At 45.2% G+C, this 12,457-nt stretch overlaps 1 protein-coding gene across 1 annotated transcript in view; it reads right to left on the bottom strand.

Moving 5' to 3' along the window:
- LOC135211133 (chromosome-associated kinesin KIF4A-like) overlaps positions 1 to 11,846 on the bottom strand; it is a 214,569-nt gene extending 202,723 nt beyond the window's left edge. Inside the window, 2 exon segments of the mRNA XM_064244278.1 lie at positions 218 to 344; positions 11,724 to 11,846. Coding sequence (XP_064100348.1) covers positions 218 to 343 — 126 coding nt within the window. The 5' untranslated portion in view covers position 344; positions 11,724 to 11,846.
- Between the last annotated feature and the right edge of the window lie 611 nt (positions 11,847 to 12,457).

Here is a 12,457-nt window from a genome sequence, read left to right as displayed (position 1 = left end):
GAATCACCCACCTACCACTTAGTTATCTTCTTGACCAAGTTTCAACCAATTCCAGCTTGCCCTTAGTAATACTCCTGCAATAAATAGATGATGGTTTGTACATTCTCATAGGAACAAGTAACTTTACAGTAGTAGCTAAATTGACCTTTTTTTCTTAAAATGTAAGGACTACAAATATACTGTACACATTTCAAACCAAACAGACCTAATTTCTTACCTGAGAAGATCCATCAATGACATCTATACATTCCTGACAGCCCTCTCTTACTTCCTTTGGGACTAAAGGCCGTATTCTGACTGCTACCCGTACGGGGATCACTTTATTGCTATGTTCATTTGCCATTCTGCAATTATATAAATATTATTAATCACAACAGAATGACAAAAAAAGTATAACACCTTTTAAAATGTAATGACAGCACTAAATTCGCAGATCTTTAATTCCATCTCCTAGGTTAAACTCTAAATGGATGAAGAAACTTATTACAATAAAAAAACTAAAAACACTACATATACCTCTGTCTGAGGCTTAACTTTGGAACTCTAAGGGTATAGTACCAACTTCAGAATTATGTACAACAGGATGGCCATGGGCCATAATGACCAAACACCATTAGTATACAGCAACACCTTAACAGACTTCTGTACTTATCAACTACATTATTGTCATTATTTTTCATGCCATATTCTGAAATAAGTCTCTAAAATTGAAAGTTAAGTGTAACATACATGTTAGTTTAGGTTAGAAACTGTGGAATTGCTGTTAGCTGTAAGATATCTGAAACATGTTAAAATGCAAGCCATAATATATGTCTTTGTTTCTTAATGGATTTTTTTATTTAAAAAGCCAGACCCCAAAATGTTCATTATGCAGAGGTGCTACTGTAATTTTCAATAAAACACTCACATGATACCAAGTGTGTCAACCATATACAATACCCTTAACCATCAAGCTACAATAGCAACAGGTATTATATTATGGAATAGTTTCCAAATAATGGTCAAGAAAATTTGAGTATATGATGGTCCTTACTCTTCTATCACATCACTGCACTTGCAAGTATTGTACAAGATTAAGATTTCTACTGTATACAGAATTTCTCTGGAAAACTTTGGAAATATGATATTGTTATTTTACAATAAAGTTTTGTACATACTTACCTGTCAGACATATACGATTGATGGCCCGCCCAGCCTCCCCTCAGGAGACAGGTATAAGAGAGAAAAAATCTGGCAAGAAAGGTATGATGGTTCTTACACCCGCCTCCCAGCGGCGGGTAAGGTAGATCACCTGACCTACCTGTCGCGTTAGCCGCGAGTTTTGAATTCTGTCGTGACGTCAGAGACGTAAGCTAAGTATATGTCTGCCAGGTAAGTATGTACAAAACTTTATTGTAAAATAACAATATCATTTTTGTACATGAACTTTCCTGTCAGACATATACTTAGCTGATTGACACCCTTGGTGGAGGGTACAAGACAGAAAATAACAAAGAAAAGGTAAACAACACCTGTTGTAGGATAAACATAACCTTGGTTCTTACCTGTTTAGGCTGAAGACTTCATAGATACTGTCTATTAGTCTGCATAGCCATAAGAGCTACAGCGAGGGCGTGACCTACAGCTGAAAAGACTCTTTGGGTCTACTAACGGGACTTGATATCCGCTTACTTAGTAGAATCCAAGTCGGATCATGTCAATGGGGGTTCGCCCTCTTCTATGACAGAACCTGTCCACTACCAACGCAGGGAGCTTCAAACCAAATCCGATCACCTAACCAAACTAACGTTATTAGCATTACGAAACGAAAAAAGATGCCTACCTGCATCATTTTTCATACAACCATATGAACTCAATTACCAAAAAAAACAAGGGAAAAAACTACTAAGGATATGTTCCAGCTCCCTGCCCCAGCACCGAATCCGCCGATACGTACGGGCCTAACGCGAAGCACTCGTCATACGTAATACTGACGTCTTTTTAGTAGTGGTTGGCGAATACTGAATTACATCTCCAGAATGTAGTTTGTTCATCAGATTCTGAAGAGACATATTCTTCTTAAAGGAACCAAGGAAGTGGCTATTGCTCTCACTTCATGGAGCCTTGACTTTTAAGAGCTTTTGAAATGTTCTTCATTTACAAGATCTATGTGCTTCTTTCACAACACTTCTAATGAAGAAAGACAGCGCATTTTTCGACAATGGTCTGCTGGGGTCCTTTACAGAGCACCATAGTCTGTCCTCAATGCCCTTAAGGGTTTTCTTCTTCTGAAGGTAGTATTTTAAACTCCTAACAGGGCAAAAGAGGTTCTTTCAGGTTCTTCCCCTACTAGGGCAGACAAACCACGAACCTCAAAGTTCCTTGGCCAAGGATTTGAGGGGTTCTCATTTTTTGCTAAAAACGAAGGAAGGAAGGAACAAACCACGGAATCTCCTTTGAAACCTACCCTTCCTTCTAGGGCATGAATCTCACTAACCCTTTTAGCAGATGCTAACGCCATGAGAGAGAGCTTTCCTCGTGAGATCTTTGAAGGAGGCTAAATGTGGTGGTTCAAACCTAGCGGACCTCAGGAAACGAAGAACCACATCCAGATTCCAACTTGGAACTTCGTTCGAGTTTTCTTGGCAGATTCAAAAGATCTTAATAGATCATGAAGATCTTTTTGTTATTCGAAAGATCTAAATTCCTATGTCTGAACACCGCAGCCAGCATGCTACGGTATCCTTTGATAGTAGATACTGCCAAACCGCATTTTTCTCTGAGGAAAACTAGGAAATCTGCTATCTGAGTCACAGAGGTACTGGAAGAGGAAAACTTCTGGTTCCTGCACCAACGGCGAAAGACGTCCCACTTCGACTGGTAGACTTTAAGGGTCGAAGGTCTTCTAGCTGAGGCGATAGCCTTAGCAGCTTTGTCGAAAACCCCTTCGCTCTGACAAGACTTTTGACAGTCGAAAGCCAGTCAGATTGAGAGCGGGGAGGTTTCTGTGATACCTGTCGAAGTGGGGTTGTTTGAGCAAATCTTGTCTTTGTGGAAGTGCTCTTGGAAAGTCCACCAACCATTCCAGTACCTCTGTGAACCAATCTTGGGCGGGCCAGAACGGAGCTACTAGGCGTCATTCTTGTCCTCTCCGAGATAGCAAATTTCTTGAGGGTTTGTCCTAGTACTTTGAAGGGGGGGAAAGGGGCGTAGACGTCTAGCCCTGTCCAATCTAGGAGAAACGCATCCACTGAAACTGCTCCTGGGTCTGAGATCGGGAGCAATAAAGTTCGATTCTTGCGTTCTTTGCTGTTGCAAAGAGATCGATGTGAGGTCTGCCCCATCTTCTCCACAGGTCTTGGCATACTTCTGAATGGAGGGTCCACTCGGAAGGCAGGAGTTGATTCTTCCTGCTCAGGAGATCGGCCCTGACGTTCCTTTCTCCCTGTACGAATCTGGTGAGAAGACTGATCTTCCTCGTTTGAGACCACAGCAGAAGATCCCTTGCTGTTTCGTACAGGGAGAAGGAGTGCGTCCCCCCCTGTTTCTTGATGTACGCAAGGCTGTTGTGTTGTCCGAATTGACCTGCACTACTGCATTCCGGACGTGGGGTTCGAAGGCTTTCAATGCCATCCAGACTGCCATCAACTCTTTCTTGTTGATGTGCCAGGACACCTGATCCCCCTTCCAGGTGCCTGACACTTCTCTTATTCCCTAATGTGCCGCTCCCCAACCGCTGCCTCCGATGCGTCGGAAAACAACACATGGCTGGGGGTTCGGCATGTAGAGAGACATTCCTTCCACAAATCGAAGTGGGTCGTTCCACCACCGAAGGTCTCTCTTGATTTCTCTTGAGATCTTGAAGAACTCCAGATCTAGGGAGAGACGCCTCCAGTTCTGGTATAGGAAGAACTGTAGAGGCCTGAGATGCAACCTTCCTAGAGAAACGAATTGCTCCAGCGAGGAGAGTGTCCCCAGCAGACTCATCCACTCCCTCGCTGTGCATGCATCTTTCTCTAGGAAGGTCGTTATTTTCTCGTAGCAACGAGCTATCCTCTCTGGCGACGGGAAAAAAGCCCGAAAAGCCAGAGAAGCTATCCGAATCCCCAGATAGATCCTCTCTTGACTGGGGATTAATTGAGACTTCTGGAAGTTCACCAGAAGTCCCAGCGAACTTGCAATGTAAGGGTCTTTTGAAGGTCCTCCAGACATCTTTCTTGAGACTCTGCTCTGATTAGCCAGTCGTCGAGATAAAGCGACACCCTCACTCCCTCCAAATGTAGCCACTGCGCCACGTTTTTCATTAACCCCGTGAAAACTTGGGGTGCAGTTGATAGGCCGAAGCACAAGGCCTTGAATTGGAAGATGTTTCCTCCCATCATGAATCGTAGATACTTCCGTGAAGAAGGATGGATCGGCACATGAAAGTAAGCGTCCTGAAGGTCTAGAGACACCATCCAGTCCCCTGGACGAAGAGCCGCTAACACTGAGGAAGTTGTCTCCATGGCGAACTTCCTCTTTTCCACAAAGACGTTCAGGGCGCTTACATCCAACACCGGTCTTCATCCTCCTGAGTTCTTCGGAACTAGGAAAAGTCTGTTGTAAAAGCCCGCAGAGCGGGGATCTTTCACTAGTTCTATAGCCTCCTTCTCTAGCATGAGATCTACTGCTAGAGAAAGGGCTTGATTCATGATGGGGCGGTCCTTGTACTTGGCTACCAACTCCCTCGGAGTTGTCGTCAATGGTGGTCTTGACGAGAAGGGAATGAGGTATCCTTTGCTGACAATCGATAGGGACCAATTGTCCGCCCCTGTGGGCCCTGGGCCCAGACGTCGGCAAATTTCAGTAGTCTGGCACCCACTGATGTCTGGAGTCCTTGACTGCTATTTCTTCCCTCTGACTGACTTAGAGAAGGTTTTACCTCTCTTAAAAGGTCTAGTCCCTCTGGTTGCAGAACCTCTGACAGCGGGTCCTCCTCGAAAGGGCTCCTGTCTCAGAGGAGTCTCTTTCTTTTGGTCTTGGGTTGGAAGACAGAGCGAGGTTTCCTGGCCGCCTGGGCTAAACATGTCCTGAGTAGCCTTAGCTGAAAGGGCACTCGAGACATCTTGGATAATTTTCTTGGGAACAGAAGAGGAGAGAGTTGAGCATACAAGAGCGATGCCCTTTGTGCATGAGACACTGCCTTCGTGAGAAACGAACAGTAGACCGACCATTTCTTAAGCACTCCAGCTCCAAACAGTGAGGAGACTTCACTCGATCCGTCTCTCACTGCTTTATCCATGCAAGTGAGTACACAGTTAAGATCTTCAGGAGACAGAGCATCTGGGGTCTTGGTCTTATTAGCCAGCACACCTAAAGACCAATCAAGGAAGTTGAAAACTTCCAGGACTCGGAACATTCCCTTCAGTAAGTGGTCAAGTTCGTTCATTCCCCACGTAGTCTTGGCGGACAAGAGGGCGGAACGACGAGCAGCATCCACTAATGAAGAGAAGTCCGAGTCCGCAGACGAAGGGAGAGCGAGGCCTAAAGGTTCTCCCGATTCGTACCAGAATCCCAATCTGCGGTCAGTTTAGACGGAGGGAAAGAAAAAACCGTCTTCCCTTTCTCTTCCTTCGAAAGGAGCCATTCCCAAAACCTCTCAGCGCCTCTTCATGGAAACAGTAGGTTTCTCCTTCACAGACAAAAAGACGAAACCTTCGACGCTTCGAAGTGGAGAATAACGAAAGAGGAGAAGGGGGAGCCACAGGAGAAAGGATATCTCCAAACTCTTGCAGGAGTAACTCTGTTAGTTTCTTATAGGAGGAAACTGAGGCGTCTTTTGGTCCTTCTTCTTCTGAGGGGTCCTGTTCCTCCTGAGTCAAAGAGCCCTCCTGATCCTTAGAGGCGCGACTATTCTTAAAGGAGTCTCTAGAGGCAGTTAGACGTATACGTCTTGGAGACAATGCTTCAGGCAAGTGTCTACTTGCAACATCCTTCTTGTCTGGAGGAGTGCGTTTCCCAGATCCTTGAAGCCTAATAGGAGTCAGGCGGCAGTCAGGTGCAGAGCGCCTGTTTGAAGAAGAAATTCTATCAGGCTCTTGGCGCCTATCCAAAGGAGAGCGGCTACCAGGCGAACTGCGCCTGCCATACGAAAAGCGCCTACCAGGCTTTCTTGGCGCCTGAACCGAGGCGAGAGAATCTCTGGCGACGAGCGCCTACTAGGTGAGCGCCTACCAGGGGGGAGAAGCGCCTGCTAGGCTCTCGGCGCCTGACTCGAGGCGAGTAAAAGTCAGGAGAAGAGCGCCTGCCAGGCGAAACGCGCCTAACAAGCTCTTGACGCCTGTCCAGCGAAAGGCGCCTGTCCGATTTAGGGCGCTTGTCAACCGGAGAGTGGAGGCAAGACGAGGAGCGGCTACGAGGTGAGTAGTGCCTACTAGGCTCTTGGCGCCTGTCAAGGGGAGCGATCCTGTCTCGAGAAGAGCGTCTGTAGGGTGAGATCTCCTACGCGCAGTTTGCTCCTTGTCTGAAGGAGAAACTTGTCTGTCAGGCGAATGTCGCTTAGACGCAGATTTGATCTTGTCCGAAGCAGAAAGCCTCCTGCGAGAATCCGAACGCACAGGTGAGCGCGCCTCTTCCGTCGAAAAGCGAGAGTCAGGAGAGGGGAGCTGGACTTCTTTACAGGAAGCGAGACGTCCTTCTCTGCGACGAGAAGACCCGCAAAGAGAGCCAGCCAGAGCCGAAATCTGCGCCTGAAGGTTAGCCAACACCCTTGCAGGAGAATTCACAAACTCGTGAACAGGAGAAGAGGCTCGATCTCCGCTCGGTGAACGATACTCCTGAGATCTCTTACGCTTCTTCGCTTCCACCTCAGGCTCTTCCGAAAAAAAACTTCCGGGCTGGAAGGGCGGGTAGCAGGGAGCATTCCAGGCTCTCTTCGAAGGGCGCGAGGCTTCCGAAGAGCTCCATCCTCTTTTAGGAGAAGGCGAAGGCGACCGACGAGAAAGCACTGGCGCAAAATTTCTCTCTTGGCGCGATCCAAGGTAGCCTGGGAACAATCAACGAGGAACTACCGAGGGGACGCCTGACCGTTGGGGATGCTCCCTAACCTTCCTGCAGCTTTCGACTTTCCTCCTCCACTGGGACTGGGAGTCTGGAAGAGGTCTAGGCCTGGAAGCATTAGGGAGCCGATCAGACGCACCCTCCACTGCACTGGGTTCACTGCACAAATCACTATTGGAATCACTCTACCTTCTAGTTGCTTGATTTTCCTCTCCATACTGCGAATGGTGGCTTTCATTGAGGCCACTTCCGAAGGCGTATCTTCGGCTTCGGTGCAGGGAGCAGGAGCTGAAACTGACAAAGGAAGCTACTTCTAAAATAGGATTATCTACATCCAACTCGCTAATACGAGATCTACTACTGCTCCTGGAAGAAGCTTTCCTAACTTTATCCTTTTCAAGCTTCCTCAAGTAGGAAGACAAAGACTTCCATTCATCCTCATTCAGCTTTTTCACATTCATTACAAGGGTTATTAAAGGTGCATTCATTCCCTCTACACTTCAAACATACCGTGTGAGGGTCTACCGCAGCTTTCGGTAGCCTCACCTTACTAAGTCATACAACAAACTCTAAACATAGCAGTTTTCTTAGTATCAACATCAGACATCATGAATCCAAGAAAAATCCAAAGAAAAATCCAAAGAAAAGTCCAATAACTGTCCACAAATCGCGAATGCCAGGCCAAAAGATCGGGTACTTCACCAAAAGTCCGTAGAAACAATCCAGGGCGAAAACGAGAAAAGAATCCAACTGTCAAGAGGTACCGACAACAGGTGTGGTCGACACCGACGACAGAAAAAATCTGGCAAGAAAGGTATGATGGTTCTTACACCCGCCTCCCAGCGGCGGGTAAGGTAGATCACCTGACCTACCTGTCGCGTTAGCCGCGAGTTTTGAATTCTGTCGTGACGTCAGAGACGTAAGCTAAGTATATGTCTGACAGGAAAGTTCATGTACAAAAATGACATTTTCTAAGACAATTAGTATTTTTCATAGCTACAAACCTGAGGTCTTAACAATAGGATAACTTTTCTAGCGCCTAGCTGGATCCAGTTAAATTGCTGATGAAAAGTGGTCATGGACCACGCACCCACGCTACAACGTTCAGTCTCTCCCAACCCAGGATGTCTTTAGTAAGACATAGGAGCAGCTAGAGGTGGGCAGTACAACGTTAAGACCTCAGGTTTGTAGCTATGAAAAATACAAATTGTCTTAGAAAATTTTTCATTTGTTCATATGCAAACAAACCTTCGGTCTTAACAATAGGATAGACTTATACTTGGAGGGAGGTGCAGACCTCCTAAACTGGCTGGGGGCCTACCTACCAGTCCAGCTCCAGAAGAAATATCTACCAGAGAGGGACTAATGCCTGTGAGAAGCTAGATACATTGATATCCAATGACTCAGTCACTGAGCGATGTACAATGATATATGGGACGAATCATTGTATAGGGAACTAAAGAGAAACTTTGACTGTCCAATAACAAACCAACACAACAGGGTTTGTCAACACTCCCTACTCCCTCTTGCCAGGGAGCGGAGTATTTGCTACCGAACAGAGGGTTGGTTATTTGCATACCAAGCGACCAAACTATCAGTATGACTACCTTACTCACCTGTATCAGACCAGTCCAGTGAATGACGTGGCTATTCCTTAACCCGCCCGAAGGAAGAAGGAAAGGTACAAGAGAAAGAAAGAGACCAGCCAACTCCCTCATTCTCTCATCCACACAAGCATCTTAGGTAAGATACAAATGTGCCCTGTTAAGGGCAATGATGCATTACACAATCTGTTGGGCAGCCACCACAGGACCCAAGGAAAACGTGCCCATAGATCTGTGGGCAACATCCATAAGATAGGAGGTGAACGTGGACTGGCGTAACCAAGTACCAGCGCTCAGCTCTCTATGTATTGTCAAGTTCTTTTTGAAAGCCAGAGAGGGACCAATACCCCTAACGTTATGCACTCTATCTTGCACAGATGTGGCGGCAGAATCATCAAGAGTCAAGTATGCCTGTCTGATGGCTTCCTACATCCAAAAAAAGATTGTATTCTTGGACACCTCTTTCTTCATATGCCCCATGCTAACAAAAAGCTTACGACAGCCTGGCCTAAGGAGCAGAGTCCTTTTAAGGTAGCAACGTAGAGCCCTGACAGGACATAACAAAAGCTCTTGAGAATCATCGCCCACAACGTTATTCAGTGATGGAATGGAAAAGGAGGTGAACCTATCATCGTGCACCGAGGGATTCTGGGTCTCAGCCACAAATTCCAGGACAAATTCAGACAATGACCCCCAACCCCTGGTGTGCTTCACATCATAGCTCAAACCATGCTGCTCCCCCACTCTCTTCGAAGACACCAAGGCCAGGAGGAAAACCGTTTTGAGTGTCAAGTCCCTATCTGACGAACGACACAAAGGCTCATATGGAGCTTTAGTGAAACTTTTCAGGACCAAGGAAACATCCCACATCGGGGGCTTCAGCTCTCTCGGAGAACTCATTTGCTCAAACCCTTTAACTAGCCAGGAAAGTTCCCAGGATGAGGAGATGTCAATACCTCTAAGACATAACACTAAACTCAGAGCTGCCCTGTAGCCTCTAATGGCAGAAACACAGACCTTTCTTATCTCTGAGGAGGGTCAAAAAGTCTGCTATGTGGTGAATAGAGGTTCCGGGTGGAGAAAAACCCTTTTTAGTCACCACTCACAGTAAATTGCCCATTTGCCTTGGTAAACTGCAGAGGTCAACCTTCTGAGACTGCTGGACATATGCCCTGCTGTACTCTTGAGAAAAGCCTCCCGCTCGAAGGTAATACTTGATGGCCTCCAACTGTGAAGAGACAGGGATTCTACTGACTGGTGGAACCTTTCTACATGTGGCTGACACAGGAGATGCGGCCAAGGGGGAATTTCTCTCGGTACCTCCGACAACAACAACAGCAGATCCAGAAACCATTCCGCCTGCGGCCACAGAGGGGGTACCAAAGTCATCCTAAGACCCCGTGAACTCATCAACCTGTTCAGGACTTGATGGATCAAACAAAACGGTGGGAAGGCTTACACCTCCAGGTTGTCCCAGGGATGTTGGAACGCATCCTCCACTAACGCCAGAGGATCCGGAACCACCGAACAGAGTATATCCAGTTTCCTGTTGAACCAGGTTGCAAAAATAAAGCTTTGCACCTCATAAATGGTGTAGTCGTGTGCGGTCTGCAACTGTGTTTGCGGAGTGAACGCTTAAGAACCAGGAACAGCAACGTAGTTCAAGTGCAATTTGGAGAGAATTAATTACAATCAAATAAGCACTGTGGAGTTTCATTCATGATGGCAGTAAGGATAAAACCACCGATTAAAAGGTAAAATGAATTTCAGTTCAAACCATGACCCCGGGAATAAGAAGTTTCATACTTTTACTAATATAGGCAACAAAATGTTGTTTTATTGTGCTGATTACAACTGCAATCTTGAGTAAGATCAATAAAAGTTACATATATACGCTAATATTGTTCAAATGAGCACTGGGAAGACTGGGAAGGACGTTGGATCAATGCCGGTTACGAACGGCACCTCAGTCGGTCGACGCCATATTGGATTTAAAAACTGCCTTGAAAACATATTTTACGAAGACCTCACATGCGTATTTTAGGTAGTTCATATGGCGCTTTCATATATCACATTATGTTGACGAAACTTCAATCTTTTGAATGGTATATGCTTCAAGTTGTAATTGTATTCTTGTTTTACCAATTAAATATCAAGTGAATAAGGCTGATCCACCCGATGACGATGGATCCAAGGTGGTGTTTCCCCCTAGGCTATACCTAGCATTCTATTTTTGCTTTTACTGGGAGCCAATGTAGCTCAATTAGAGCTGGGATTATTCTATCATGGGAACATATCCCTTTTTGATAATGTGGCAGCTCTGTTTTGTACTCCTTGTAATTTTCTCATTCCCATTGTAAAATTGTGAAGACATGAAGTGCCCACAAGGAAAACGACCACCTTCACAAAGGAATTGGTCAGGATTACTGCTCCTGAATAAAGGTCTATCGTTCTTATTTCCTCGGGGCCGACATAGGTATCTAGTACCTGTGATCACTTTATAGACCAATAGGGTAAAACCAATAGTATCAGTAGCCTATTTGTTTGACATCAAAGATCCGAGGTGACAGGTGAAGGTCTGTCTAAACTAACCTACTCTGGAAGCAAGAGCCCATGTCACTACAAAGGCAGGGTTAACCTAAACCAAAAGCAATATGCCTAAATTAAATGCATTAGCCTATAAAATCAAAAATAAATAATTTTCAAGAATGCCATTCTAGAGTTTAATCGTCCCGGTTAATCCCCCTGTCAGGCCTATGCAAACAACGGTAATGTTATCTACTAGTCTTTCATAAGCCTATGCCTGTGTAGCTCGTGTCAGAAGAAAAACAGTAACCGGTCTGGTTGAAAAAATATGCCATAAAAACCTTGGAAGCAAAACAGTAACATCTTTCATAAAAACATACGTTTTAACTAGGTCTTTAACTCGGACCGAGTTTGAACATACTCAGGAGATGGGCACAATAGGTACAGATCACAGCTGCCTACTTATTTAGTCTCGCTCGTCCCAAATAAAGCGATCCTTGCGCTAATACTCTTACCGTTTAACGCTTCAATCATCGACATTTGTCATGCAAAAGTAAAAAGACACGTTTCACTTACATACACAGCAGTACCAAATATTGAATATTCCGCCGTCTCTCAATGTTTTCAAATTTGGCTGCCTGGACCTGAGGACTAGGGAGCCAGTGGCTGAAGTTGTAACTCGTCGTTGATTGGCTGCTCGAAGCCTGAAATAAAAGCGCAGAACTAAGCGCAGTCCGATGAACTTTGCGCGCCAGCTAACCCGTGTGAATTGAAAATTACTTCATTAAGAAATTTAATATACTTATATTTTAAAAGCTACACGACAGCCTATGGCATGTCCAAGACGCTAAAATATGTTTCTTGGCCAGATAATCATATACCAGGCGAAACCTACTATAAATGATTTACCGCCGGATGATCAGATCAGTCAGCGACTCTGCAACATTCGTATAGAAACTGCTCTAAGCTACAAGGTCTGTTATAAATGATCTATCAGAAATGACCGATCTTGGTGCGGCTTTCATTACAATTGTGCGTGAACTATTTTTAAATGGCTTCCGGTTCACTCGGAGTTTTATGAAACCTTCGAGTATTTGAAACAACAAAATTATTCGGAACTGATATTCATTTTATGTGACATTGATATGGCGAAAAGAGAATGTTAACTAAGTGAACTTTATTTTATCATACTGTTGCCGATATAAAACCGATAAAACGGATCGACACACTGTGGTTTCTAATATACAGGGGAGATAACGCGCAACCCCAAAATTTTGGCTTTAGACTATTAAATTTGCCGCTCTAAAACT

The sequence above is a fragment of the Macrobrachium nipponense genome, chromosome 4 (genome assembly GCF_015104395.2).
Source record: "Macrobrachium nipponense isolate FS-2020 chromosome 4, ASM1510439v2, whole genome shotgun sequence".
NCBI lineage: Eukaryota > Metazoa > Arthropoda > Malacostraca > Decapoda > Palaemonidae > Macrobrachium > Macrobrachium nipponense.
Note: the sequence above shows the minus strand (reverse complement) of the source record. Positions and strands in the feature narration are given on the sequence as shown.